Source organism: Mesoplodon mirus, assembly GCF_964341445.2.
Source record: "Mesoplodon mirus genome assembly, chromosome: 13".
NCBI lineage: Eukaryota > Metazoa > Chordata > Mammalia > Artiodactyla > Ziphiidae > Mesoplodon > Mesoplodon mirus.
The window spans coordinates 28,869,671-28,895,182 of NC_138989.1; the positions used below are offsets into that span (position 1 = coordinate 28,869,671).

The 25,512-nt window shown below is 41.0% G+C and overlaps 2 protein-coding genes across 4 annotated transcripts in view; one reads left to right on the forward strand and one right to left on the reverse strand.

Annotated features, from left to right (window-relative positions):
- Positions 1 to 25,512, forward strand: part of SPIRE1 (spire type actin nucleation factor 1) — a 184,475-nt gene that overhangs the window by 144,934 nt on the left and 14,029 nt on the right. For both annotated transcript variants that reach the window (XM_082640716.1, XM_082640717.1), the window contains exons 7-10: positions 566 to 652; positions 1,827 to 1,956; positions 11,307 to 11,479; positions 21,129 to 21,216. In XM_082640716.1, coding sequence (XP_082496842.1) covers positions 566 to 652; positions 1,827 to 1,956; positions 11,307 to 11,479; positions 21,129 to 21,216 — 478 coding nt within the window. The remainder of the gene's footprint in view (positions 1 to 565; positions 653 to 1,826; positions 1,957 to 11,306; positions 11,480 to 21,128; positions 21,217 to 25,512) is intronic.
- Positions 14,026 to 25,512, reverse strand: part of PRELID3A (PRELI domain containing 3A) — a 100,576-nt gene continuing 89,089 nt past the window's right edge. The window contains exon 8 of one of the 2 annotated variants that reach the window (XR_014295730.1): positions 14,026 to 14,106. The gene's annotated coding sequence lies outside the window, so the exon portion shown is untranslated. The remainder of the gene's footprint in view (positions 14,107 to 25,512) is intronic. The other variant, XR_014295731.1, reaches the window with a different exon arrangement.

Below are 25,512 nucleotides of genomic sequence, written 5' to 3' on the forward strand. Positions count from 1 at the left end.
TCGATCTGAGCCTCAGCTTTGTCTAAGAATGTGAACCATGTCCCCACTCCTTCCCATTACCAAGATTTTGTACAAGGATGAAAATAAGAGGTAAAAGACTTTTTGTTGTTGTTGTTTTGGCTGCGCCACCTGGCACGTGAGATCCCAGCTCCCTGACCAGGGACCGAACCTGCACCCCCTGCAGTGGAAGCACAGAGTCTTGACCACTGGAACACCAGGGAAGTCCCAAAGACATTTGAAATTATACAGTAATTAAGCATAGTATTACTTTTTCCATTCACATTCATAATTGTAGAAATTTTTTGTTAGAAGGATGCATCTTATATATAATTTCCCCAAATATAGAACTAAAGTGGACGTGGAGTTTCTTCAATTCTGTGTAGTTATTTTTGCTCTGAATCATTCAGCCATTTACGCTCCATTTTTATTGATTTGAAATGCATCCTTGGTGGAGCCAGATTCCACTTCAGTAATTTTGAAGTGACATATGTTGACATACGTACCCAGAAACTTATAATGATAATCCTGTAGTCACATGAATCTTCTACTTTTTGTCTCCTTTCAGGTGAATGGTGATATTCCCCCGCGGTTAAAAAAAAGTGCTCATGAAATCATCCTGGACTTCATCAGATCAAGACCTCCTTTAAATCCAGTACGTAATTTGACATCTTCCCCCTGTTTGGAGAGCACATAATGAAGTATTCTCCTCTAGCCTGTGACCTCTAGAACTCAGCTCTTAAAGGAGTATTTACACTGAGCTTTCATTCTCAGAATTATGAAGGCCAACTGTAAATTACATTCTTAATTCACAAAAAGTACTTAAAATTATTCATACAGGCTGTCTTAGGATATTTTAACTCAAACAACCTGAGTTATGGTGCAAAATCTGTCCAAATACCTCCTAGAATAACAGCTGAATATGATACCAAGTAGTTCCTGGTGTGGGCTGCCCTCCCCGTTTACTTTATGGTACAAACACTTCACCTTGATTAAATTGTCATTTTGATACTGTTTTACAGTAAACCCACCCTGCTGTACCTCCTCTTTTGTATTAATTATCTTCCTCTGTTGACGGGGTTCTTTCTAGTGACCATGGAATCAGGGTGTTCTGATCTGGTTTGAATGTTGGTTTGCGTTTCCTCTGTTCTACACTTACTACCCCCCAGCTCCACAGCCAGTGCTCACCAAGGCCTCTCAAACCCCATGTATGTTCAGTAACTAGAACGGGAATGGTGTTTCTTTCTCAGTTTGTGAACATCTAAAACATAATTAATGATCCCTCTTATAAATCTTCTTAAAATAAGGGAAAGAGGCCACGTAGGAAATAATTTTAAGAAGGTGGGTTGTGGTGGAGCAGAAAGAGCGTGGAGTCAGATGGGCCCGGATTTGCACATTAGCTACACAACCTAGTGGCCACATGTCTCTGAGAGAGTTGATCAGCCTCCCTGAGCCTGTATTTCCTCAACTATAGAATGAAGATAATACTCTAAGAAGGTTGTGATGACTTACTCAAAAACGTTACTTTCAAAAACAATAATCATAATAGGTAACGTACAGCTTACATTTCAATGGATTGCCTGTCACAGCACGTAGGGGGCGTGACTACAGCTGCAGCAAAGCTGACTCCTTAAAGTTACTTGAGCACATGTGACTGAACCACTGTGAAATCCAATAATCTCCCTATTGCTTGAAAATGGTCTTTTATCAAGCAGTGTTGCAATCAGTAAAATATAATTTCATAACGTGCTGTATGAGTGGACTTCAGTAAAAATTATTTAAGGACAACTACTCAAGCAAGTCTCTATAGCCATTATATTTTTTCTAAGGCCTCAGCCAGAAAACTGAAGCCTACTCCACCACGGCCACGGAGCCTCCATGAAAGGATCCTGGAAGAAATCAAAGCAGAAAGAAAACTGCGGCCCGTGTCACCAGAGGAAACCAGACGCGGCAGGTTAGGTGAGTCCGGGGCATCGCTGGAAGACAGCACAGCAGCCCAGTGAGAGACTGCCGTCTGCAGGGCCCTCTCCCTCACACACACACACACACACACACACTCACGCTCACGCTGGAAGTCTATACTTGAGATTCATGGAATAGGAAATTGTTGCCCCGTGATGCTGAGTGTAGGAGAGCACCGCGCTGCATAGTGGACAGAGCTCTGCCGACCTCTAGGCTGTGGTTTTAGGACGGTCTCTTCACCTCTCTGAGCATCGATTTCTTCGTCAGCAGAAGGGGGATAAAAAGTCCTCTACACCTTCATTATGACTTTCATGTAAGAATTAAATAGGATCATGGTCAAAATACTTTATAAATTGTAATACATATACATACATGGATATTACGTTTTAGAAATATAAGTGATACATAGTTTTACTTCAGGTTTCTATTGTCTTAATTATGGTTTGAAGATGTGATAAGAGACTCAATTATTACTGATACCACTTATTACTCACGTTCCTTTATATTTATTATGTTTAATGTTTTTTATAAGCACACATTGATTTTCATTTAGAGCAAAATCATATTATAAAATGTAAACATTTTTGTTTATGCAGCTGTCCTCCAATTTGTAAGATTAAAGACGCCCAAAGAATTCAGGGAAACAGTCTCGTGGTGCCTGAACAGGACAGGAGCCGGCCCTGTGGCACTGTCTCCTGGTTCTCTCCTTCGACCTCTTCTGCCTCTTTCAAGCCCTGCTTGCTCGTCCAGTTTCTATCCCGGGCTCCCTCTCCCTGAGCAACCACATCCTCCTCCAGGGTTTGTTTCTGGTTTCCTCAGCTCCCGCCCTACAGCGCAGGTTTCTCTGAAAGTTCAGACCCACACGTGCAGCCGTCTGCTGAGCAGGGCCTCCTTGCCCCTCACTCAGGACAAGACCCGCAGCCAGCGGTGACCTCGCCTGCTTTCTCCTCCAACTGTCTCCTCCTGGTTCCCCATCTCAGAGTCCGAGACAGATTGCTCAGCATCACCTCCGACTCTTACCCAACAGCCAAGCCCTGTGGGTTTTACTTCTAGGTCTCTCTAGTCCTCCCCCCTCTGACCCAGGCTCTCCTCTTCTCCGTCTGGTCAGTCGCGTCCGCTCCAGCGGCTCTCCCTGCCTCCCATGACTCTGTCACTGCGCGCTGATGTTCTTTTGTTTGACTTTTGGCCATTCTGTCACACCGTGGCCTCCGTGGCAGCAGGGCCCACGTCTGTCTTGTCGGTTGTTATGTCCTGGTCTCCACTGCAGGGACAGTGATGAAAAGTACTCCCAGAGGTGTTGAAATAATAGCACGTACCTTCCACGTACAGAGCTTCAGAGTGAGGGCAGGCTGTGTGAATTTATCTCTGTCTGATTTTTATGGCAGCACGTGTTTCCCTTTAAAATGATGTTTAAAACAAATCCATATGAGCATTTATATAATAATGAGCCAGAACATATACATGACGTAAATGGAGAGTTCTTATTCTGGGAGTCCTTGCATGAGCCTGAGGACGGTCTGTGAATCCCTTGAAATATAACAAATTTGTATTTATTTCCTAAAGTGTATGTACGTGCATTTTCTGGAGAGGGGGTTCATAGCTTTGCTCAGATTCCTAAAGGGTCCACAGCCTCAAAGAGTAAGAACCACTATGGAAAAATAAGGAAACGGTGTTATAGGACGGCTGCTTAAGACTGGATTTTAAAAAATTACTGTACCTTGAGAAGGAATAATGGGGTAATAGAAAAGATTTCAACAAAATTTTAAGGCAAAACAAAAATATTACCATGAGAAAAGTAAGCTTCACGATTTTCAGGAGAAAAGAGGAGGGATTATAAACTCCAGTGGAAGCACCAACAGGACAGAGAAAGCAACAACACAGGCGTAACGTGCTTGTGTGATTTCGATGATATTTGACATACAGTTCCTTCATTTTTCTAAGTGTTTATTAAACAGTCGTGTCAGCTATTCGAGTAGAGAGATGAGCAGTCAGAGTCCCTGCCCACAGGCGCTGACAGAGGAAGGGCTCGGGGCAGCAGGTACATGTTCCCCCTGTAGCGCCGACAGCAGCCCGTCAGGGGCATGGGGTTGGCCGGGGCTGAGCGTTCGGGAGACCAGCAGTCCTTGTGGGTGGCAACGGGACACTGCACGTTGCATAGAAGGGGCATCACATGCCCTCGTCATATACATATTCTTCTGTTTCATTTTCAACAAGTTAGATGCTAACTAGCAGGAAATCTACTTTAGAATAATTAAATATCAATTTTCTGTATAGTATATCTTATTTTATTTTAACCTTATGAATTGGTGTTTCACAACAACCAGAATTGAGCTGTTACTGAAAGTGATTGTTCTATGAGAGTCTTACTTTTAAAATTGATCTTGCACCTTAATTGGAAAGTAAGAGATTTGGGCTCTTCTTTCTGCAGACCTACATTTGTTCTTACTATAAAGTTTCCCCTTGGGGAGTTTGGGTAAAGTTGGCAGAATTATCTTGAATAAAAGTTCCCTAAATAGTTTTAAAACCTTACCCCTCCATGTAATTGCAAGTAGAAACCCACTGTAGAAATTGGGGAAATGTTTAAAGAAGAACTGTTACCTGTAGTTTCACCAGCAGAGGCATTCACTGTGATGGAGCTTGTGCATCATGAGGTGGAGACAAGAGCCGTGTGCACAGTGTCTGATGTCCCCATGTAACATTGTGTGGGGCAGGAACATCTTCCCACGTCGTTAAATATGCCCCACAACATTATTTATAAGGACGTGATTACTAACACATGGCTAAGTTGTCTTTTACTCGCCTATTTCCCTATTGTTTTACAGGCTAGCTCCATTTTTTTCCTGTTAAGTCTGAAATTAGTACCCTTTTGCATCAGTCTTTGTTCATATCTTATCATTTTCTTTTTCCCAACACCTGTTCTAACATCTCATACTATGAGATTTGGGGTTGTAAATGTAAATTGTTCCTTTAAAAACATCTGCCAAAAGCATATGGAGAGATACTTTCATTCTATTAAATTTGGGTGTTACAACTGTATGTGGGCTGCCTCGGAAACATGAGCTGGGGGGACATTGTGCCTGACAAGCCTGTGGACCTGCGGTTCTCTCCTTCCGACCACACAGCCACCTGTCCTCCCTGACCTGGGGCATAGGATGGATGGGGCTACAGTGAAAATAGGTAATTCTCATTCTTATGAATACCCAAATTCATCAAACCTTGGTAATAACCTTTTTAAAATCAGCTTTATTGAGATATAATTTACCTACGATAAAATTCACCCATTTAAAATATACAATTCAGTGTTTTTTAGTATATGTAATAAAAATTTTAAAACAAATGATTTCAACAGGAAAGAAATAAGTTTATTCATAGGAGATTGTATTTATTTAACTTATACTATGTGCTAAGCACTATTCTGAGCACCTTTTTTTGGTATGGAATCATTTAATTTTTATAACAATCCCATGAAATAGGTATATTATTCCCATTTTACAGATGAAGTAACTGAAGCACAGAGAGATTAAGTAACTTGCCTGGAATCACACTGCTAGTAAGTGGCAGAGCTGAGGTTCAAACTCAGGCTCTCTGGCTCCTGAGGCCTCGCTTCACCTGCCAGGTTACACTGCCCACAATAGAGAATTAGTGACACTTTGGATGCTGGTAGTACCTGAATGAGATTTTTGATAAGATGTTTCACCTGTATGCACAGAGCCACATTTTCATCTTGAAATTAATTATTTAAGAATACATCTGTTGTTAAATTTTAAAGATTTTGTATGTTCCATAAAATCATGTTTTAAAACATGGCTAGTTTTTTCTTTTGAACTCTTTTATATTTAAGTAAAAAGTTCTATACTATGATTCTAAAATGTTTGTATCTTTAACATGCTTTCATTTTTAACATGTTCTTTAAAAGTTATTTTTTTCTTTTATTGTTACTCCATTCAAGTTTTAGTAATATAATTAAAACTAAAGCTCATGGTTTTATTGTATTTCAGATTGTTTTTCACTGCCTTCTGCCTTAAAGTGTGAAATGTGCCACCACAGGTCTTGAACCCTCTTCCCTTTTTCATCTTCCCTGTATATCCTAACAGCTGAATTATTTTCTTTTTATTGTTTGTTTTCTTTTTTCAGCAATGCGGCCACTTAGCATGTCTTACAGTTTTGACTTGTCAGGTAAAAAAAAAAAAAGCACTTTCACACCTGACGTGGGTTTTGTGGTCTCTGTGAAATACATTTCATTCATCTGCTTGTTCAAACACGTCAAAAAAGAAAATTGAAAGGCTTCTTCTAAGCTGTGGTCAGTCAAATAAAACATTCTGTTTCTTTGAAAATAGTATACTTAAAAAAAATTAACACTGTAATAAGTCTTGCCTTGCAAGAGCCTGTGGAAGAACCGTGACACTTGTGGTCATGGAATACAGTGCCCACCCCACCCCCAATCTCATAAAGCAGCGGTCAGAGTCTAACAGAACTCTGCCTTCAGAGCATAGAAAACACTTTCAAGAAACAACGTTTTGACACTTCTCACTCCCTAAAGCACTCAGTTATTCAGGTAGCTGAACTCAGAACTGTCAGCTGCTTCAGAGGACGACTGCTCCTCGGTTGAGGGGCAAGAGCTATCTGTGTACCCAGTGCTCCTGTGCGTAGGGCCTTGTCATGCTGGTTCTGTGTGCTGGTTAAGAGTCTAAAAACACATGAGCGTTGTAATGGCTTTGGTTGTAAAATATAATCATGTGTCCCGAGTTTGTAGGACACGTTTAGAGCCCTTCTGTTAAATAGACAGGGACTAATAGTGAAACAAGTAGCTATTAATGATTAAATTTGATCTGTAAAATCAGCCCCCCTTTTAAATTGAATTTTTAAATTATATATGAGCAAATTTTCAAAGCCAGCTTAGTCCCAATAAAGTGTTTTGCACGTTAGAATTTTAGACTTTGGAAGCTGCTGTTTTGAATGTAAAGTGAGATAAGATATTGGCACTAGTATTTCCTTCCAGAATTTTCTTTTACATGCCATGGAATTGTTGGCATATCTTACATACAAATTCATATTTAAAGAGCCAGAGAGTTCTAGTATCATGTTCTGTCTGTGAATATTTACTGAGTATCTTCCAACTGCTAAAATAGTTCCCAACTGCTTTTTGAATTTCTGTGTGTATTTGTAGTTCTCTTAGGCATGACTAATATTTGCACTTTCAAGAAACTCAGATAAATATGTTATAGTCTTCACTTACTACTTTTGACTGACCACTGAGGAGCTTTTTCTATTTTCTTTATCCATTTGACAATTTTTATTTTATCAACCATTTGCAGAGTAACTTTGTAAAAAAAAAAAAACTTGGTCTGGAAAATAAACTCAGAAATGTTTGAGAACATATGTGTTACTGCTAATCTCCAAAAGTTGGCAACACATACTAAGATCCATCTCTTCTAAATATCTACTAAAGATGTTCCTCCCTGGCGGGCTCTCTGGGAGTGGGCGCTGCCTAAGCACACTGGCTGCTGGCTCCCATGAAGTAGGCACAGGTGGCTGACCTGGATGGCGTGCATGCCCACACACATGTATGTAGGTGTGTTCGTGTCTTACAGGTTATATGATGGGTTCTTGTGTTGGGAAGAAAGCTCTTGGTGCTGAGCTTCCTCGATGGAGCAACAAAAAATTTTGATTTGCTTTCACTGCTTATCATTTACCATAATTTATTTTGTACCTTAGTGTACTTTGCAATTTCCACACGCTTCATTCTCGATTTCTTGTGTTTTCATTGTGTCATTTTGACTAACCAATTTAAATGTCCCAATAAATGGAGAAGACTGATCTATTCTTCTAACCTAAATGCAAAGATCGGGATGCATTTCTTGTCTAAGCTGGGAAGTTAGCTAACTAAGGCGTAAATATTTAAACGTGTAGTGTAGGTAATGCACGTAAGTGTAGAATAGGACACATTGAAGTATGTTCTGCTGCTCAGGTATGTTTTAGAAATATTAATTCTTAGTGGAAAACGTTAATCCAGTCAACATTAATTAAGGTAAGTATAATTTATTTTTCTGATGCAAATATTAAATATACAATCTTTATTTCAGCCGTATTTCCTCCAACTAAATAAGGCAGCAGCCTGGGTGTATCTAACAGACATAATTATTATACTGTGTAATAATAGAAGTTATTACATAAAGTATTTAATATCATGGTTGTGTGTTTTAGATTCTGAACCTGAGGCATGTGACTTCTAAAGCTCTGTGTAGCATCTTAAATAGTTTGCTTACTATAAATATCACCAGAAATTCTGTCTTATATAGAAGTCTAAAGTCTTAATCCAAGGGTTTGGTTTTCTCACCAGATACACTGAAGTGATAATGAGGATTCATTCATTTGAACAGAAAAGTATAAGTAATAAGTAATCAAACTACTTAAAAATATCTCTTAAAAGTATGTTCAACTGGGGCTTTAACAAATATGCAGTATTAGATAAAATCACACACAATATTTAGTCTTACATACGGAGATCATCCTGAAGCCTGACTGGGACATAACATGTTCTTCTATTAATTCCATTTATCCCAAAGCTTTGAATTGAGTATTAGGTGTTTATTTCAGTAGTTTGAGTCAGTGAGCTCAAGTACAGTTACCAACGTCAGCAAAGTCTTCGGGCAGTTAGAGAGCTATTGGGTAATTTCTCAGATCCCTTGCATTGAGAATGAAATTAGCTCATGGCAGCCACTGTCACTTAACAGTGTTCCCTAAACTTCAGTGCAGACATCACCCTCATGATTTTACCAGACTTAAGTGCCACCAGTACTGTTTAAACTTTTTAAATCTACCATAAATGACTTTTAAATTTTTCTTAAGCAAAAACATCCATAAAATCATGTATCTGATATAGTAATTATATTTTTTCTGAAACATTAAATATATAACCATTAAAACTGTGTTAATGTTCCTCCACACACCACTGGTGACTTCACCCTTAGGGAAACTCTGGCTTGGACCTGTGAGACCCGCCTGGAGAAGCTCACTGTATCTCCAGGCAGAGCCTCAGTTGGGTGTGGATAGTTGAACCCGTGGGAGATGCGTGTGCTTTTTCTTGGAAGACTGGCTGCTGCTACTGCGTGAACCTCTGGAGGAAGTCTGTAAAAAAATGTGTGCTATAGAATATGATTTTTCAAAAGATACTTCAAGACCATATTAAAACATTACCTTTTTTCTTGAATAGGAATTAATCAATTAGCCCAATCATTTCCTCCTTTGCTCTCTGGAAGACTTTTAAATTACGCTCGTAAGTGTGGCATCCTACTGCTCTCTACACCTTATGAAAGGTTTATTTAAATATTTTAACCTTTGTAATTTTGTAAAAACGTGCTGCTTTTGCCCTTTTGTCCCTTCAGCACACCCCATCCCCCCAATCACATATTTGTTCTAGCTACTTAATACCTGGAGAGGTAATAACAAAATTAACTCATGTGTTGTCAACTCATGTGTTGTCAAGTTTTCTGTTAAACCTTTTATGTAAAATGATAAATGATTTATGACAAGTCTGTCTTCTTCCTTCCTTTTTTCCTTTCTTCATTCCTTTCTTGCTCACTCAAACCCTTCCTTCTAGTTCACACGGGCAGTTCTAGTTCTGGCCTTCTTGATATCTAAAAATACGCAGAAATTGTGAATATTAAGTTAGATATACATCATTTATAATAAATAATTTACATAATTCTTTTTTTTTTTTTTTTTTGCGGTATGCGGGCCTCTCACTGTTGTGGCCTCTCCCATTGTGGAGCACAGGCTCCGGACGCGCAGGCTCAGCGGCCATGGCTCACGGGCCCAGCCGCTCCGCGGCATGTGGGATCTTCCCGGACCGGGGCACGAACCCGTGTCCCCTGAATCGGCAGGCGGACTCTCAACCACTGCGCCACTAGGGAAGCCCAACATAATTCTTTTAAATAATGTCAAGGAAGGCTGTACTAGAACATACTTACATTCTGAATGTTACCTGGAAATCCACCTCTTCCACTTCAAGTATAAAACTATTACATGTTGGGGGGAGCTACTATAAATAGAACATTCTTGTATCTTATAGTTACTTCAAGTACAACGCTTCCCCCCCACCACCACAAACAAGCATTAATCCTGTCTTTTCAGTGCCCAGCATACTCTTTACCCCCGACCATGGAAGTTTCACAGACTGCTCCATGGGCAAAAACCAGGTTAGGGGCTGGTCTGTGAGTTAAATCATGCAGGACTGCTTTTTCTCACTTTTAAATACTCTAATGTAGTAGTTAGTTATTAAAATTATTAGTTTTTGAAATACTGAAGAAAATTAGTTCCACTTGCATTGGAAGATTACAGGCTCCAGTACAAAAAAAGATGGCCTTTTAGAATCAGTACCGACAAGGATTCTAGTGTCAGCTGTGCCGTGCTGGCTGTGTGACTGGCTGAATCACCCTTAGCCTTAGTTCACTCACTTACAAATGGAGATAAAAGTCAGTGTTAACAATTGGTAACATTTACTGTGCACTGCCTTTATTACACACACTAAAGTATTTTATGTGCAGTTGTTAACACAACAAGCCCATTTCTGTTGTTAGCCCCATTTTACAGTTGAGGAATGAAAGTTTAAGTAACTTGCTCAAGGTCAAACAACTAGAGCTAGACTTTGAATCCAGGCCATCTGCATCTTAACTATACTGTATACTCTAAACTTTATAGGTTATGCTACATACTCTTATTCTGTACTCTGTACACTGTACCCATACTGTACGCTCTGTGTTCTGTAGTCTGTACTCTGTACTCCATGCTCTGTGCTGCCATTTCTTTCACTGCCTTCCCATCCAGATTTGAGCTTTGGATAATCAAAATCAGCTTTATCAGAGGAAATGTATCCCAGAGTCTTTGTGTTCATGTTTATATGCATATAGATTATTAGCTATTTTTACTTTAAAATCAAACCACTTTCAGATCTTACAGCCATATGTGCATGCCATCACTCTGATCCGTCGATCACTAGCTCTTTAGAGGCTAAAAGGAAAGTTAGCCTCTCTGGGCCTCTGGAAAATAGAGAAGTTGGAGTCAGTTATCTGTATTTCTTCTAGCTCTAAATTTTTATCTACAAATGTGAAATATAATTATTCACTTAAAGGTTTCCTTTATTTGAATCTGACAGTTAATGTCAACACAAGTGTTGTATATGCATAGGTGTTACTGTGTCTAGCCTCTGTGTTGTATTTGCATGACGGAGAAATGCCGTTATCACCTCGGGTGTGATTCCAAGTGCAGATACTTGGAAAAGTGTGTTTGGTTCACTGATTACCTTTCTGTGCTCAAGAAAAGGTAAGCTTTCACCTTTGTTTTACCAGAGGTAGCTACCCCTGAATCTCCAAAGAATGTCCTGGAATCATCGATGGTGAATGGAGGTTTAACGTCACAATCAAAAGAAAATGTGGCAGGTGCCATACAGCAGGTGCCTGTGCAGCGGAAGAAACTCCTCAAAGCCCCAACTCTGGCCGAGCTGGACAGCTCTGACTCGGAGGTGAGGCCCCGCGGCCCCCCATGTCCCGATTCGGGGTCAGGAGGCGAGCGCCCTCTGACTGGTCCTCGTGTTGCTCCAGCTGTTACTTAATCTCTTCCCATTTTTCAGTCAATTAAAGTTAGGTTTAAAATTCATTCATTTAGCAGGAAATGAAACAGTGGATTAGTTACTGTTCTTTAATAAAGGCCAATATAGTGGCTGTAGTTTATAGAATAACTTGTGACATACATATGTAGTCTTAGATTACAGTGGGGTTAAAATAAGTCAACAATTTTCAAACCTATATTTTCTTAAATATGTTTCCCTTTGTTTTGGGGAAGGAAAAAGAAAAACATCTTCATAGATTCTTCCCTCTCTAGAAAACAAACACACACACACACACACACACACACACACACACACACACCCCACCCCACCCCACCCCACCCCACCCCACCCCACCCCACCCCACCCCCACCCATACTGAAGCTGCTTCTTTCTGTAACACCAACAGACAAGTCCCCCAACACTGTGCCCACGCCCTGCGGATCCTTCCTGTTCCTGACGTGGGTGCTCCCAGATCTCTGCAAGCCTCTGTCTGCAGTGTCACTATTGTGTGTCTCCACTGCCCGACCCTCAAAGTCAGCTTATATAAAATGAAATGATTTCCCCGCCCCCTGCCAAACCACGCCACACAGCAGGCTTCTAGTCTCCTGTCTGCTGTCTCGGTTGCTGGCTCCATTCTCTCCTCATTCATCCAAGTTAGAACTTGAGGAGTTCTTCTCTCATAATGCCCTCACCGGTCTCCACACCTCATCCAGCAATATCAGTAATAACAATTTTGCCACTGAATGTTTTTCAAACTTCAAGAATAGTAAAGAAGTATTCTTATTACTGCCCAATTCAGTGCATGTGCTCTCTCATCAGTCATATCTTATCTTCCTTCTTCCTAGCATCCCTGATTCCATCTTGCAAATACCACTAGGGTCTTTGTCTTTGAAACCTTTTGAAGGCTTCCTGCCACTTACAGGACTAAGCTCCTGTCCCTGAAGAAGCTGCGTCAGAGCCTGCGCCATCTGGTGCCTGCAACATCACTCTGCCTCAGTTTACCCTTCAGCCCCACTGGGCCCCTTGCTCTTTCCTGCTCACTCCCTGTTGCTCCGCTCTGTGCATCTGCGTGCAGCCTAAACCCAGCTCCTCTCTGATTCCATAATAACCCTCTGATCTGTCTGTTGTGTTACAGCACTTGACCCTTTGTAATATAATTATCCATTTTTTCTCTCTCTCTGTAATATAATTATCCATTTTTTCTCTCTCTCACCAAGTGCAAGCTCCCAGGAGGGAAGGTGCGGAACTCACCTTATATTCCCAGGTCCTAATCCCCAGCAGACACTCACATATTTAAAGAAATTCATGCTAACCTGTGAGAACAACAGTTTAAATTAAAAGAAGATCTAGTGGTTAGCCACTAGAACTGTGATGATTGAAATGTAAATTATATTAAATAAATTTAAAACTCAGTTCATTGAGTTCTCACGTGTGGCTGGAGGTGACCAAGCTGGATGGTGCCGACACCAGTGCCACCCTCGCAGAGTCTGCTGGGAGCACCTGTGTCCGGTGCAGGGAGCATGCCGTCCCGTGTCCAGGACCCCCTTCCTGTCCTTTCTTCGTCCTTCACTGCCCTGAGCTAGAACGCCCAGGCCATGAGGAGGGCAGTGGGCAGCCTCTGCAGTTGTCTTAGTTTTCCTCTTCGTGAAAATATCGTGCTGATGCCCTAAATCCAAATCTTGAGATGATTTGCTAGACACAGTTCTCTTAATCAGAGCGAGGCTGTGTTTGCGTGCCTGCCCATTAGTTAGAAAGGAAGTGTGAAATACGGTGCTGAGAAGTGTTGAGCCTGGTCTTTGTCTGGCTGCTGGTCCAGGCCTGGGCAATCATGGCTCCCATGATTGGGAGTAAGGTGGGGACCTCTGATTTCTGGAACAGACGGAATGGTCCTGGACCAGGACTGGAGCAAGCACACCCCTCTGTCCTCTTCCCTTACAGCTGATGCTCTAAAGTACTAAGGAGGGGCAGGGCAAAGATGCTGAATGTGAGAATGCCTTACATTCCTTTTTTTTTTTTTTAACTTCTGAATATAGAATTTTAAAACTTCTAAATATGTTCAGACTTTAAAATTTAGAAAACACAGATGAGCAGAAGCCTTTAATTTTAAACAGCTATATTTCAAACTTGGGCTTTGTGATAATCAAAGTTTCAGTAGTCTTTTTTTTTTTTTTTGGTGCCCTCTCTGAGGCTCCGTAGGGTTTCTTTTGATGAAACTCGGCTTTAATTTAATTGTGGTGGATTAGTTGTGTTCATCCTAAAAAGCTTTCTTAACGTTAGCCTCTTTAAGATTATCTACTGACCGGTTGAAGCCAACTCAGAAAAATGTCTCTTGTAAAGCCTGACAATTAACCGATGTTTCTATAGACATGAACAAAGCACCTTGAAACTCAAGCCAGGTTTCCTTACAGTGTGAGTTAGTGAGGAACGTGCCGTGGGCTCTGGCTCTGCTTTGTGGACAGGACACGAAGACAGGTCCCTTTGTGTCAGCCTCCACTGTGTCCTCCATCTGAGGTCTCCTCCAGCTCCAGAATGTGGCAGTTCTGCGCATAAGTATGAAAGCGGAAAAGAGGCTGAGGAGTCCTGCCTTCTCTAAATTGATGGATGGGTGTTCTTTTCCCCACCTTAATGGATTCCTGATGTCAGGGAATTCCTAAGCCAAGATTGATCTATCTCTGGTCCTATTTGCTCACTTATAAAAATGGCCACAGATACTAAGACAGATATATCCCACATCACATTGCAGTGTCTTCATTCACATTCTATAGTAATGTTTTTCCACACTTTTTTCTTTAACTCTTCTCCTATTTTTCCTTTTCGCCAACTTCTTTTTTTTCCAATGCCTCTCCATTTTTTTCCATTCATGTATTTGCCAAATGCCTTCAGTAAGCAGTAAAGGGACAGCAGTGTGATAGGCTTTGTCCCCTTGCTCATAATCCAAATGAGAAATAAGAAGCATACACTGAGTTATTACACGTGTTTGGTGAGTGCTCGCGGCCTGCCAGGCACCTTTTGAGCCACCCATGTGTGATGCCACCTGGGGGCCGGGGGCTGGAGAAGCCTCAGGGAGAGGGAGGACCTGGGCTGAGGAGTCAGGCGAGGAGAGCAGTGGGCAGAGGGCTTCCGCTGTTTGTGGCACGTGCCAGGCCAGGTCACAGCTGGTCTCCTGTTTCTCCCCTACTGGCCTAGACTTCCCCTGGGGGCGGAGGAGCGGACTGACCCCGCCTCTCTGACTTGTCTAAACCATTCCTGGTGGAGGTTGCACAGGAACAAAGACTAAGACTCAGGCCTGTAGTGGAAGGACAGTGGAGGCCAAATAAAGAAGCAGCTCAGAAAAGGCTGGTCTTACTCTTTTCTTCCATCCCCTCAATTTTATTACCACTTCCCCATTTTTCCTCCTTCCCTCCCATTTACTGATTGGCTTCCAAATTTTTTTTTTAAGGACCAAAACTTTTTCTTCACATCAAAGCTGTAGAAGTACAAGGCAGGTCAGCTAGAAATGGAGGCGGGGCTAGGCCCTGCCCTCCACTCCCTACCCTGCCACCTCCCCATCTTCATGCCTTTTCCATTCTCAGAGGAAGTGTTCCCTAGGAAGTCCCAGCACGCCTGACACTGAGCTCGTCCCTCTGCGGACGGGGCACCCTACTCACTCCTGGAGGAAGTGCTGCTGTGCACGATCACACGTCTCCTGCTGGCCTTGCAGTCTCCACCGGAGGTTTTTCCCTCAGGTTTAAGAAATACCTTCCAGGGGAATTCTCTGGTGGTCCAGTGGTTAGGACTGCAGGCTCTCACTGCCAGGGGCCTGGGTTCAATCCCTGGTTGGGGAACTAAGATCCTACAAGCCATGCGGCACGGCCAAAAACAAAAAAACAGACCAAAAAAACCCAGCCACCAGAATACCGACTGTATAGTGAACTCGTTCATACGTGATCTCATTTAATTTTCTCTTCCACAGAGACTTCATACTAAGAGGTAACTGCCACCGTTCCAGGGTAGCAGCTCTGCTCACCTCTGCAGACATATTTCATTTGACTCCATTGTGCACCAGAAAGTTCCTGTTGCCCCTTGCTGTCTTTGAGGTTAACTTAAACTTGGGCCCAAATTATCACAAAGAACAGGTTCCTGTCTAAATATTCCCCATTGAGTAGTGAATTTCCCTGTAAAGAGTCAATATATTATTATAAGTCAGATATTCTTATGAAATGGATATTAATGATTATTTACTTTATCAACATAAACTCAGCTGCTTTATGTAGAGAGAAAAACTCCTTAATCCTGTTCAGAGCCATGAGATGACGACCTGCCCTCAGTCTTCTTAATGCCGTGCGTCATTTGTTCCATCAAGGAAATGCATTTTCTTCCTTTCTGTCAAGTGAGACCTCCAGTTGCAGAACCAGTAAAGGGATTTTTTTTCTTAGATTTACCCAACAGCTTTGTGTGTTTAAATTATAATAGTTAAATAATCAGCATTAACTACAAGCTTGAATTGATGTCCTTAAAAGTTTCTAGTTGTGAAACTGGGCTATTGGTAGTGACCCAGAGACTTTATACCCTGCTTGAGGCCGTAGGAATAGGTTATCTAATCTGCCATTTTGCCAGAACTGGAACTAACCCATGTTTTTTACTTAACAGAATACTATGAGCATTTTCCCATCTGATTAATCCTTTTTCAACATGATGCCAAATATCTGTGTGGTATTCTATCATAATAATTGGCCATATTATATTTAACCAGTCCCCTGTTTTTGACCATTTAAGCTGTTACCAATTTTCTGTTATTATAAATAACAATAATATTGTGAACATCCTTATGATACATTTTTGCTTTGAATTATTTTTCAGGATATTTCTAGAAGAATGTTTGCTAGGTGAAAGAATGTACATCTTTATAGCTTTTGATACATATTGCCAAGTTGCTTAAAGAAAGCTCTAATACCTACTTTTTATTGAGCCAACTCTATGTTATACTTTAGGTATTATAAATTGATCAGACCCTAGAAGTAGCTATGATCCTTATATAAAAGATAAGGAAACAGACACACAGAAAGGTGTTGTCTTTGAACTAAGATTGTTAAAGAGTAAATTATAGAGACGGATTTGAAACCCAAGTCTAACTCCAAAATCTGCATATCTCATAAACTTTGTAGTATTCCAACTAGCAGTATATGAGAATGCTTGAATTTAAAATAACATAAACTGGAAAGGGGCTTAGAAATCTTGTTCAACGTCATTACTTTTCAGTGAGAAAACTGAGCCCCTAGTAGAGATAGAGACCAACTATAGATAGTCAGACAACTTTTCAGTAGCAGAATCCCTGCTAAACCAGACCTCCCAACACCAGATCTTTTTCCATCACTTTTTTTTCTCTTCCTAAAACTCTAAACCTCAATGTTTCTTGCTTATCTTTAATAACCTCTGCTAGCCTGTCCCAGGTAACATTTTAAAAGTCAAGATAAGCTTTGATTGGAGCTATATCAAAGCTTTCAGTAGGAAAACTAAGCAAAGGAGCTGTATCTGTGCCTTCACTGGGATTCTTTTCAGGAAGAAGGAGATTTTCCTTCCTGTTAAGTGAGTCGGGTGCCAGGCTGGCATCTGAGACGATTCTGGCAGCCTTCAGTGACAGCGCCGCCCCAGGAGCAAAGCTGGGGGACTTCTGACAGTGACCTCATTGCATCCAGGACCTGATTAAGAGTCAATGGTCAGGACATAGAACTAGAAAAGGCCTAACTTAGTGTCAGAGACTAGTAACTTGGATCAGACAATACAAATAAGCAAATTTCAGACCAGGCTGTAGAAAAGACTAATGTTAAGAGATGTCAGAGACCCATTGAAACACCTCAGCCAGGCAGAATATGTTTAGTCCATGGGAGTGGACATGACAGGGACACCACACGCCCCCAGGTTCCCTTCTGGGTATCTCCGTGACTCCTCTGGGGCAGGAACTAATCCTGGTGAAGATTAGTTTTCTTTCTTTCTTCCTTTCTCTCTTTCTTTCTATAAAGTAAATACTTTATATATATAGTTGATGTATAATTTTATACGTTACAGGTGTAAAATACAGTAATTGACAATTTTTAAAGGTTATCCTCCATTTATACTCATTAAAAAATATTGGCGGGGCTTCCCTGGTGGCACAGTGGTTGAGAGTCTGCCTGCCGATGCAGGGGATATGGGTTCGTGCCCCGGTCTGGGAAGATCCCCCATGCTACGGAGCGGCTAGGCCCGTGAGCCATGGCCACTGAGCCTGCGCGTCTGGAGCCTGTGCTCCGCAACGGGAGAGGCCACAACAGTGAGAGGCCCACGCACCGCAAAACAAAACAAAACAAACAAACAAAAAATTGGCTATATTCCCCACGTTGTACAATATATACTTGAGCTTATTTTATTTTTAAATTTTATTTATTTATTTGGCTGCATTGGGTCTTCATTGCTGCGCACGGGCTTTGTCTAATTGCGGCAAGCAGGGGCTACTACGCTTCATTGCATTGCGCAGGCGTCTCATTGCGGTGGCTTCTCTTGTTGCAGAGCACAGGCTCTAGGTGTGCAGGCTTCAGTAGTTGTGGCATGCGGGCTCAGTAGTTGTGACACATGAGCTTAGTTGCTCCATGGCATGTGGGATCTTCCTGGACCAGGGCTTGAACCCGAGTCCCCTGCATTGGCAGGCGGATTCTTAACCACTGCGCCACCAGGGAAGCACTTGTGGCTTATTATATACATAGTAGTTTGTACCTCTTAATCCCCTACCCCTCTATTGCCCCTCCCCCACTGCCTCTCACCACTGGTAATCACTAGTTTGTTCCCTATATCTGTGAGTTTGCTTCTTTTTTGTTATATTCACTAGTTTGTTGTATTTTTTAGATCCCACATATAATTGAGATCATACAGTATTTGCCTTTCTCTGACTTATCTCACTCAGCACAATGCCCTCCATATCCATCCATGTTGCTGCAAATGGCATAATTTTATTCTTTTTCATGGCTGAGTAATATTCCATTGTATGTATATGTGTATTTGTGTGTGTGTGTGTATATATATATACCACATCTTCTTTAGCCACTCATCTATTGGTGGACAGTTAGGTTGCTTCCATATCTTGGCTACTGTAAATAATACTGCTGTGAACATTGGGGTTCATGTATCTTTCTGAATTAGTGGGGTTTTTTTTTTCAGATACATACCCAGGAGTGGAATTGCTGGGTTGTATGGTAGTTCTATTTTTAGTTTATTGAGAAATCACCATACTGTTTTTCACAGTGGCTAGACCAATTTACATTCTTGTCAGTAGTGTACCAGGGTCCCTTTTCTCCACATCCTCTCCAGCATTTGTTAGTTGTCGGGTTTTTTTTTTTGTTTTTTGATGATAGTGATTCTGACATCAAAATGACAGGTGTGAGGTGATAGCTCATTGTGGTTTTGATTTGCATTTCCCTGATGATTAGCAGTGTTGAGCATCTTTTCATGTGCCTGTTGGCCACCTGCATTTCCTGTTTGGAAAAATGTCTGTTCAGTTCTTCTGCCCATTTTTTTAATGTTTTTTTTTTATGTTTAATAGTATGAACTGGGGCTTCCCTGGTGGCGCAGTGGTTGAGAGTCCGCCTGCCGATGCAGGGGACACGGGTTCGTGCCCCGGGCTGGGAGGATCCCACATGCCACGGAGCGGCTGGGCCCATGAGCCATGGCCGTTGAGCCTGCGCGTCCGGAGCCTGTGCTCCGCAACGGGAGAGGCCACAACAGTGAGAGGCCCACATACCGCAGAAAAGAAAAAAAAAATAGTATGAACTGTTTATATATGTTGGATATTAACCCCTTATCAGTCATACTATTTGCAAATATTTTCTCCCCTTTAGTAGGTTGTCTTTTCATTTTGTCAGTGGTTTCCTTTGATGTGCAAAAGGAAGTTTAAGTTTAATTAGGTCCCATTCGTTTATTTTTGCTTTTATTTCCTGTTTTAAGAGACGAATCCAAAAAAATATTGCTACGATTTATGTCAAAGACTGTTCTGCCTATGTTTTCCTCTGCATTTAGGTCTTTAATCCAGTTTGAGTTTATTTTTTTAATGGTAGGATTAGTTTTCAAGTAGTCTGAAAGTGGGTGCAACTGCCTGAGGTGGGCATGCAGAGCCAGAGGACCAACCACAGCTTCTGGGAGCAAATCCCAAGAGGCCCTGAGCCACACCCAGTCCCTGCAATGGCCCTGCCTGCCCAGGACAGGCTCTTGGCTGTTCTCAGTGGGGGGATTTCAGACCAGTAAGTAGTGGGGTGCAAGGCATGGACGTATCTCAGACTTACGTGAAATTAGGCTATAAAAATGATTCTAGGGAAGGTTGGCTGAAATAGGTGCGATGGGGATGGTTTCTGCTGTTTGTTTCTAGCTCCCACCTCATAACTACTGGAAAGTCCTGGTATGACTCCTTTTTTCTTTTCCTATGAGATACTCTTAGCTTTTATTTCCTTTTTGACCTTCCATAAGCAGAAGGGGATTATGCTAGTTCTTGCTGGCTTTTCTAGAGACTTGTGTGACCTCCAGCGTGTCTGGGGTGAGTCTTTGCTTACGTTGCCTGACTTGTTCTTGGTGGTGAGTATCAAGAATGCGGAGGTTGCTGCTCAGACTGGCTTTGTTTGGACTGTGCGGTTTACAAGGCTTTCTTCTTCTCTTGTTCCTTGGCCAGATCCTTCGTAGTGAGGCGTGTTCAAAACTAACGCTTTCAGCAGTAGGTTTTAGGTAAAGCCAGTTTTTAGTGAATGGCTAATTCTTAAAGTCACCTTAACTAAGTAGGTCAGAGAGAATTTTCACTATTTGTTTCACAGTCATAGATTAATATATTAACCTAACTTTCTTGTATATTTTTAAATATTTAGCAGTTTTCTATACATATTATGGAAATAAGTTGTCTTCTAGTTAATGTATATCCCCTGTCACGTAGTAAATAGTAAATTTTTCATGAATAAATATTAGACTTTATTTTGGTAGAGTCTAAAATTAAGAAGGTCTCTTCTCACTGGTAATAGTAATTTAAACTTTATTTGGCACAATGCAGACATTTTTCTAGATTCATATGACATTTCATGAAATATTTGTTTTCATTCATTCAACAAATATATATTCATTACTTAGTAAGTGATGGATTTGGTACTAGGTAACAACGATGAACAGGATACACCACATCTACCCTTGTGGGGTTCCAATTCTATTACTTTTATAAATGTGTTAAATACTCCACTAATGATAATACTAATCACCATTTCTTGTGTGCTAGGTAATATGGTAAGCATTTTAAATGTGTTCTCAGATCTGTCCTTGTAGCGACCTATGGAAATTATGAAACTAAGATAAGAAACTTGCTCAGTGTCACATCACTCTAATGAGGGACAAAGCCAGGGCACAACCCAGACATGTCTAGTTTTAGATCCCTTCTAGCTTGTCTCCAACTTGCCTTGAACCTTTGACATTAAAATTTGGTGCCTCATGTTAAATATTTATGAGTGAACATTATTAATTAGCATGAGATCTCTCTCTCTCTCTCTCTCTCTCTCTCTCTCTCTCTCTCTCTCTCTGCCTTTCTCAGGAAGAAACTCTGCCCAGGTCAGCCAGTAGCAGTGCATCTCCCTCCTTCCTTGAAGCTCCCTTTCTGAAGGCTGTGTCCACAAGGAAAAGTGAGTATTTGTAGTACAAAGAACTAGTGTCAGATGCCTTAAAAAACTTAAAAAACATACTTGACCTAAAAAAGGGAATCCCAAAGTGCCTTGTTGTTATTTGGGGTAACTAGTTAATTAGAGAACTAACCCTGGAATTTCACTAGTCAGGAAGAGAAATATTGTTATTTTCCTAGAATGACATCATAAGTTAGGGCTAAACAGGCAATTGGGTCTCAGATTCTCACCTTATAACAAATCAGTCACCTTTGGGCTTACAGATAATAGTTGTAGGGAATAGGTCAACTGTCTCTATGTATTTTTTAGGTTAATTACCTCCTTATCTAAATTAAAGCCAGAAGCTCTGAATAATCACACTTGTTATCATTCCCCCCCACACACACACATACATCCTTACCCACGTACATGTGTAGATAGTAAAAACACCTTTATAACTCTTCAGGCAATACAGAATCTAAAGTTAAGTGATTTAAAAAATACTATTGGTAATCTTTTCATTTATAAGATTAATATAAAGGATTAAAAATTATATATTAAAGGGTAGGATTCTGGGAAGATGGCAGAGTAGGAGGCACCGGAATTTATCTTTCCACCTAGACAATAATTGCAGTGGTAGAATCTGTCTGATGTAATTATTTTTGGAACTCTGGAGTCTGTTGAATGCCTAAAACTTCCAGGGTTAATTTCAGTAGATTTCAGCTCATAGCACAGTGGCAGCTACTCATCCCCCACCCCCAGCCACATGACAGGCGGCTGTGTGCTGTTCTTAGAGCAGCTTGCAGGAGCCAGGGTGGACAAAAAGGACCCTGTCCTCCAAATATTGGGGATCTGTCCTCTGATTGCTGATTACTGCTTCTGATTTCAAAAGTGCAAAGAGGCAGGCAGCCATTGTTGCCCTGTTGCTAGCTTCACCCCCTCCCCTCTAGCTGAAGTCATCTCCAGGGGATTTAAAGGGCTGGTGCCTTTCCCCCACCCCTTCATTTTTCATGTTTCCCCTTTTGAGAGTGAAAAGCCTAGAACATTCAAAAACAACAGCATATGCATATGGGAGAATTAGAAAGTGACTATGATTGCCCAGGGAATGGCTCATAAAAGACCTGAGGAAATGTTAAGTTTACACCTCAGGCTGATCTTCAGAGATCAGCCTTCAACAGTAAGAAAAACAATAAACAAAAACAATAACAAACCCCAACAAACCCTGGGTAGGGGAAAATCTGACTTCCAGAGTTACCACATTGATAAATTCAAATGTTCAGTGTTCAACAAAAAATCACAAGGCATATAAAGGAACAGGAAAATATGGCTCATTCAGAAGAACAAAATAACAGAAACGGGTCCCAGAAAAAGACCTGATGACAGATATACTAGACAAAGACATTAAAACAAAAATTTTTTTTTTTTTTTTTTTTTTTTTTTTTTTTTGCGGTATGCGGGCCTCTCACTGTTGTGGCCTCCCCCGTTGCGGAGCACAGGCTCCGGACGCGCAGGCCCAGCGGCCATGGCTCACGGGCCCAGCCGCTCCGCGGCATATGGGATCCTCCCAGACCGGGGCACGAACCCGCATCCCCCGCATCGGCAGGCGGACTCTCAACCACTGCGCCACCAGGGAGGCCCCTTAAAACAAAAATTTTAAAGATGCTCAAAGAAATGAAGATGTGAAGAAAGTTGAAAAAAAAACAATGTGTGAACAAAATGGAAATATCAGTAGAGAGAAAACCTAGAAAGAAACAAAAAAGAAATTCTGGGGCTGAAAAGTACAATAACTGATATGAAAAATTCACTAGAGGCATTCAAAGATTTGAGTAGGCAAAAGAAAGAATTAGCAAGTGGAAATTATCAAGACTGAAGAACAGAAAGAAAAAAGATTGAAAAAAAGCAGACTAAGGGACTTATGGAACACCATCAAATGGACCAACATATGCGTTGTGGGAGTCCCAGGAGCAAAGGAGAAAGAAAGGGGCAGAATATTTGCAGAAATACTGGCTAAAACTTCCTACATTTGATGAAAGACATGAATATAAATATCCAAGAAGTTCAACTTAGGTGAAGTCAGGAGACCCACACCAAGACACATTACAGGTATCCCCTGCTTTTCAAACGTTCACCTTATGTCCCTTCACTTTTACAGAAGACCTACATTGGTACCTGTTTTCACTAACTGAAAGAAATCAGCAGAGGATTTTTGCTTTTACAAAAAAAAAAAAAAAAAGCTGAAAAGCAAAACTAGTGTTCAGGGCTTCCCTGGTGGCACAGTGGTTAAGAATCCACCTGCCAATGCAGGGGACATGGCTTCGAGCCCTGGTCTAGGAAGATCCCACATGCCGCAGAGCAAATAAGCCCGTGAGCCACAACTGCTGAGCCTGCGCTCTAGAGCCCGCGTGCCACAACTACTGAAGCTCATGTGCCTAGAGCCCGTGCTCCGCAACAAGCCACTGCAGTGAGAAGCCTGTGCACCACAACCAAGAGTAGCCCCTGCTCACCGCAACTAGAGAAAGCCTGCGTGCAGCAACGAAGACCCAATGCAGCCAAAAATTAAAATAAATAAATAAATTTATTTATTTATTATCCAATTTTCTTAAAAAAACAAACAAAAAAGTGTTCAGCCTTTGCATCAGGCCACCATAACTTTGAACTGTGTCTGTGAGCATCTGTGCTTTACCTTGATTTATTTTGTGTATTCGTTAGCAAGATGTGTCCTAAGGTATTTGCTTCTTTGCTTTATACCATTTCAGTTTATGAAAGGATTCATAGGAATACTCTTTCAGATAGTGGGGGAAACCCGTATATTCAAAATTTCAAAAGACGAAGAATCTTGAAAGCAGCAAGAGAGAAGAGTGTCATCACACACAAGGGATCTCAGTAAGATTTTCAGCAGACTTCTCATCAGAAACTTTGGAGGCCAGTAGACCCTGGGCCACTATATTCTAAGTGCTAAAAGAAAAAAGTCATTAACTGAGAATCCTATATCTGGCAAAACTGTCCTTCAAGAGTGAGGGAGAAATCAAGACATTCTCATATAAACAAAAGCTGAGGGAACTCAAGACCATTAGACCTTCCTTTCAAGAAATGCTCAACAGAGTCCTGTAGGGTGAAATGATAGGACACTAGACAGTAACTCAAAGCCATATGGAGAAATAAAGATCTCAATAAAGATAAATAGATCGGCAATTATGAAAGCTAATATTATTATAACAATGGGTTGTAACTGTACTTTTTGTTTTCTGCATGACTTAACTAATACATTTAAAGAAAAAAAGAACTATTAGTACAGAAGCTAGTTTTACTGTAACTTTGGTTTGTAATTCCAAATCTTGTTTTCTATATAATTTGAGAGACTTAAGCATTTAAAAGAGTTATTAGTCTGATTTGGGGCAGACAATATATAAAGATGTAATTCTGTGACACCGTGAACTAAAAGGGATGGGGACAGAGCTGTACAGGAGCAGAGGTTTTGTGTGTTACTGAAGTTAAGCAGGTATTAATCCAAATTATAGTGTTGTTATAAAGTTAGGATCTTAAATATAATCCCTATGGTAACCACAAAGAAAATAGCTATAGGATATAAACAAAAAGTAAATGAGAAAGGAATTTAAACATTTCACTATAAAAAATCAACTAAACACAAAACAGGACAGGAATGCAGAAAATGAGGAACGAAATGCTATAAGGCATATAGAAAACAAATAGCACAATGACCAGAAGTAAGTCCCTTCTTATCAGTAATTACTTTCAATGTAAATGGATTAAACTCTCTAATCAAAAGACAGATATTTGCAGAATGGATAAACACATGATCCAACTACATGCTGTATACACAAGACTCCCTGAGATGCAAACACATAAACAGATTAAAAGTGAAAGGACAGAAAAAGATATTCCATGCAGAGAGTAACCAAAAGTGAGCTGGGGTGGCTACCAATTGATTAGAAATCAATAACAGAAGTAAAGCTCTGACAGCAGAAATGATTTCTGTTGTCCTCCTTATGTTTCCAAAATGTGAATCAGACCCTGAGACATTCTCCTTTTAAACCCTGTCCCCAAATATTCCTAGGCAGAGGAGCAGTGGCATATATAGTATTAACATTGAAGCTGAAATTTATTTTTTGAAATTTAAATAAAGCTTGATTTAAACCTAAGGATAAAATGTCTTGATACACATCAAGAAGAAAGAGTTTTCATTTTTTATTTTCAAAAAGGAGAATGTAGGGCCTCCCTGGTGGCGCAGTGGTTGGGAGTCCGCCTGCCGATGCAGGGGATACGGGTTCGTGCCCCGGTCTGGGAGGATCCCATATGCCG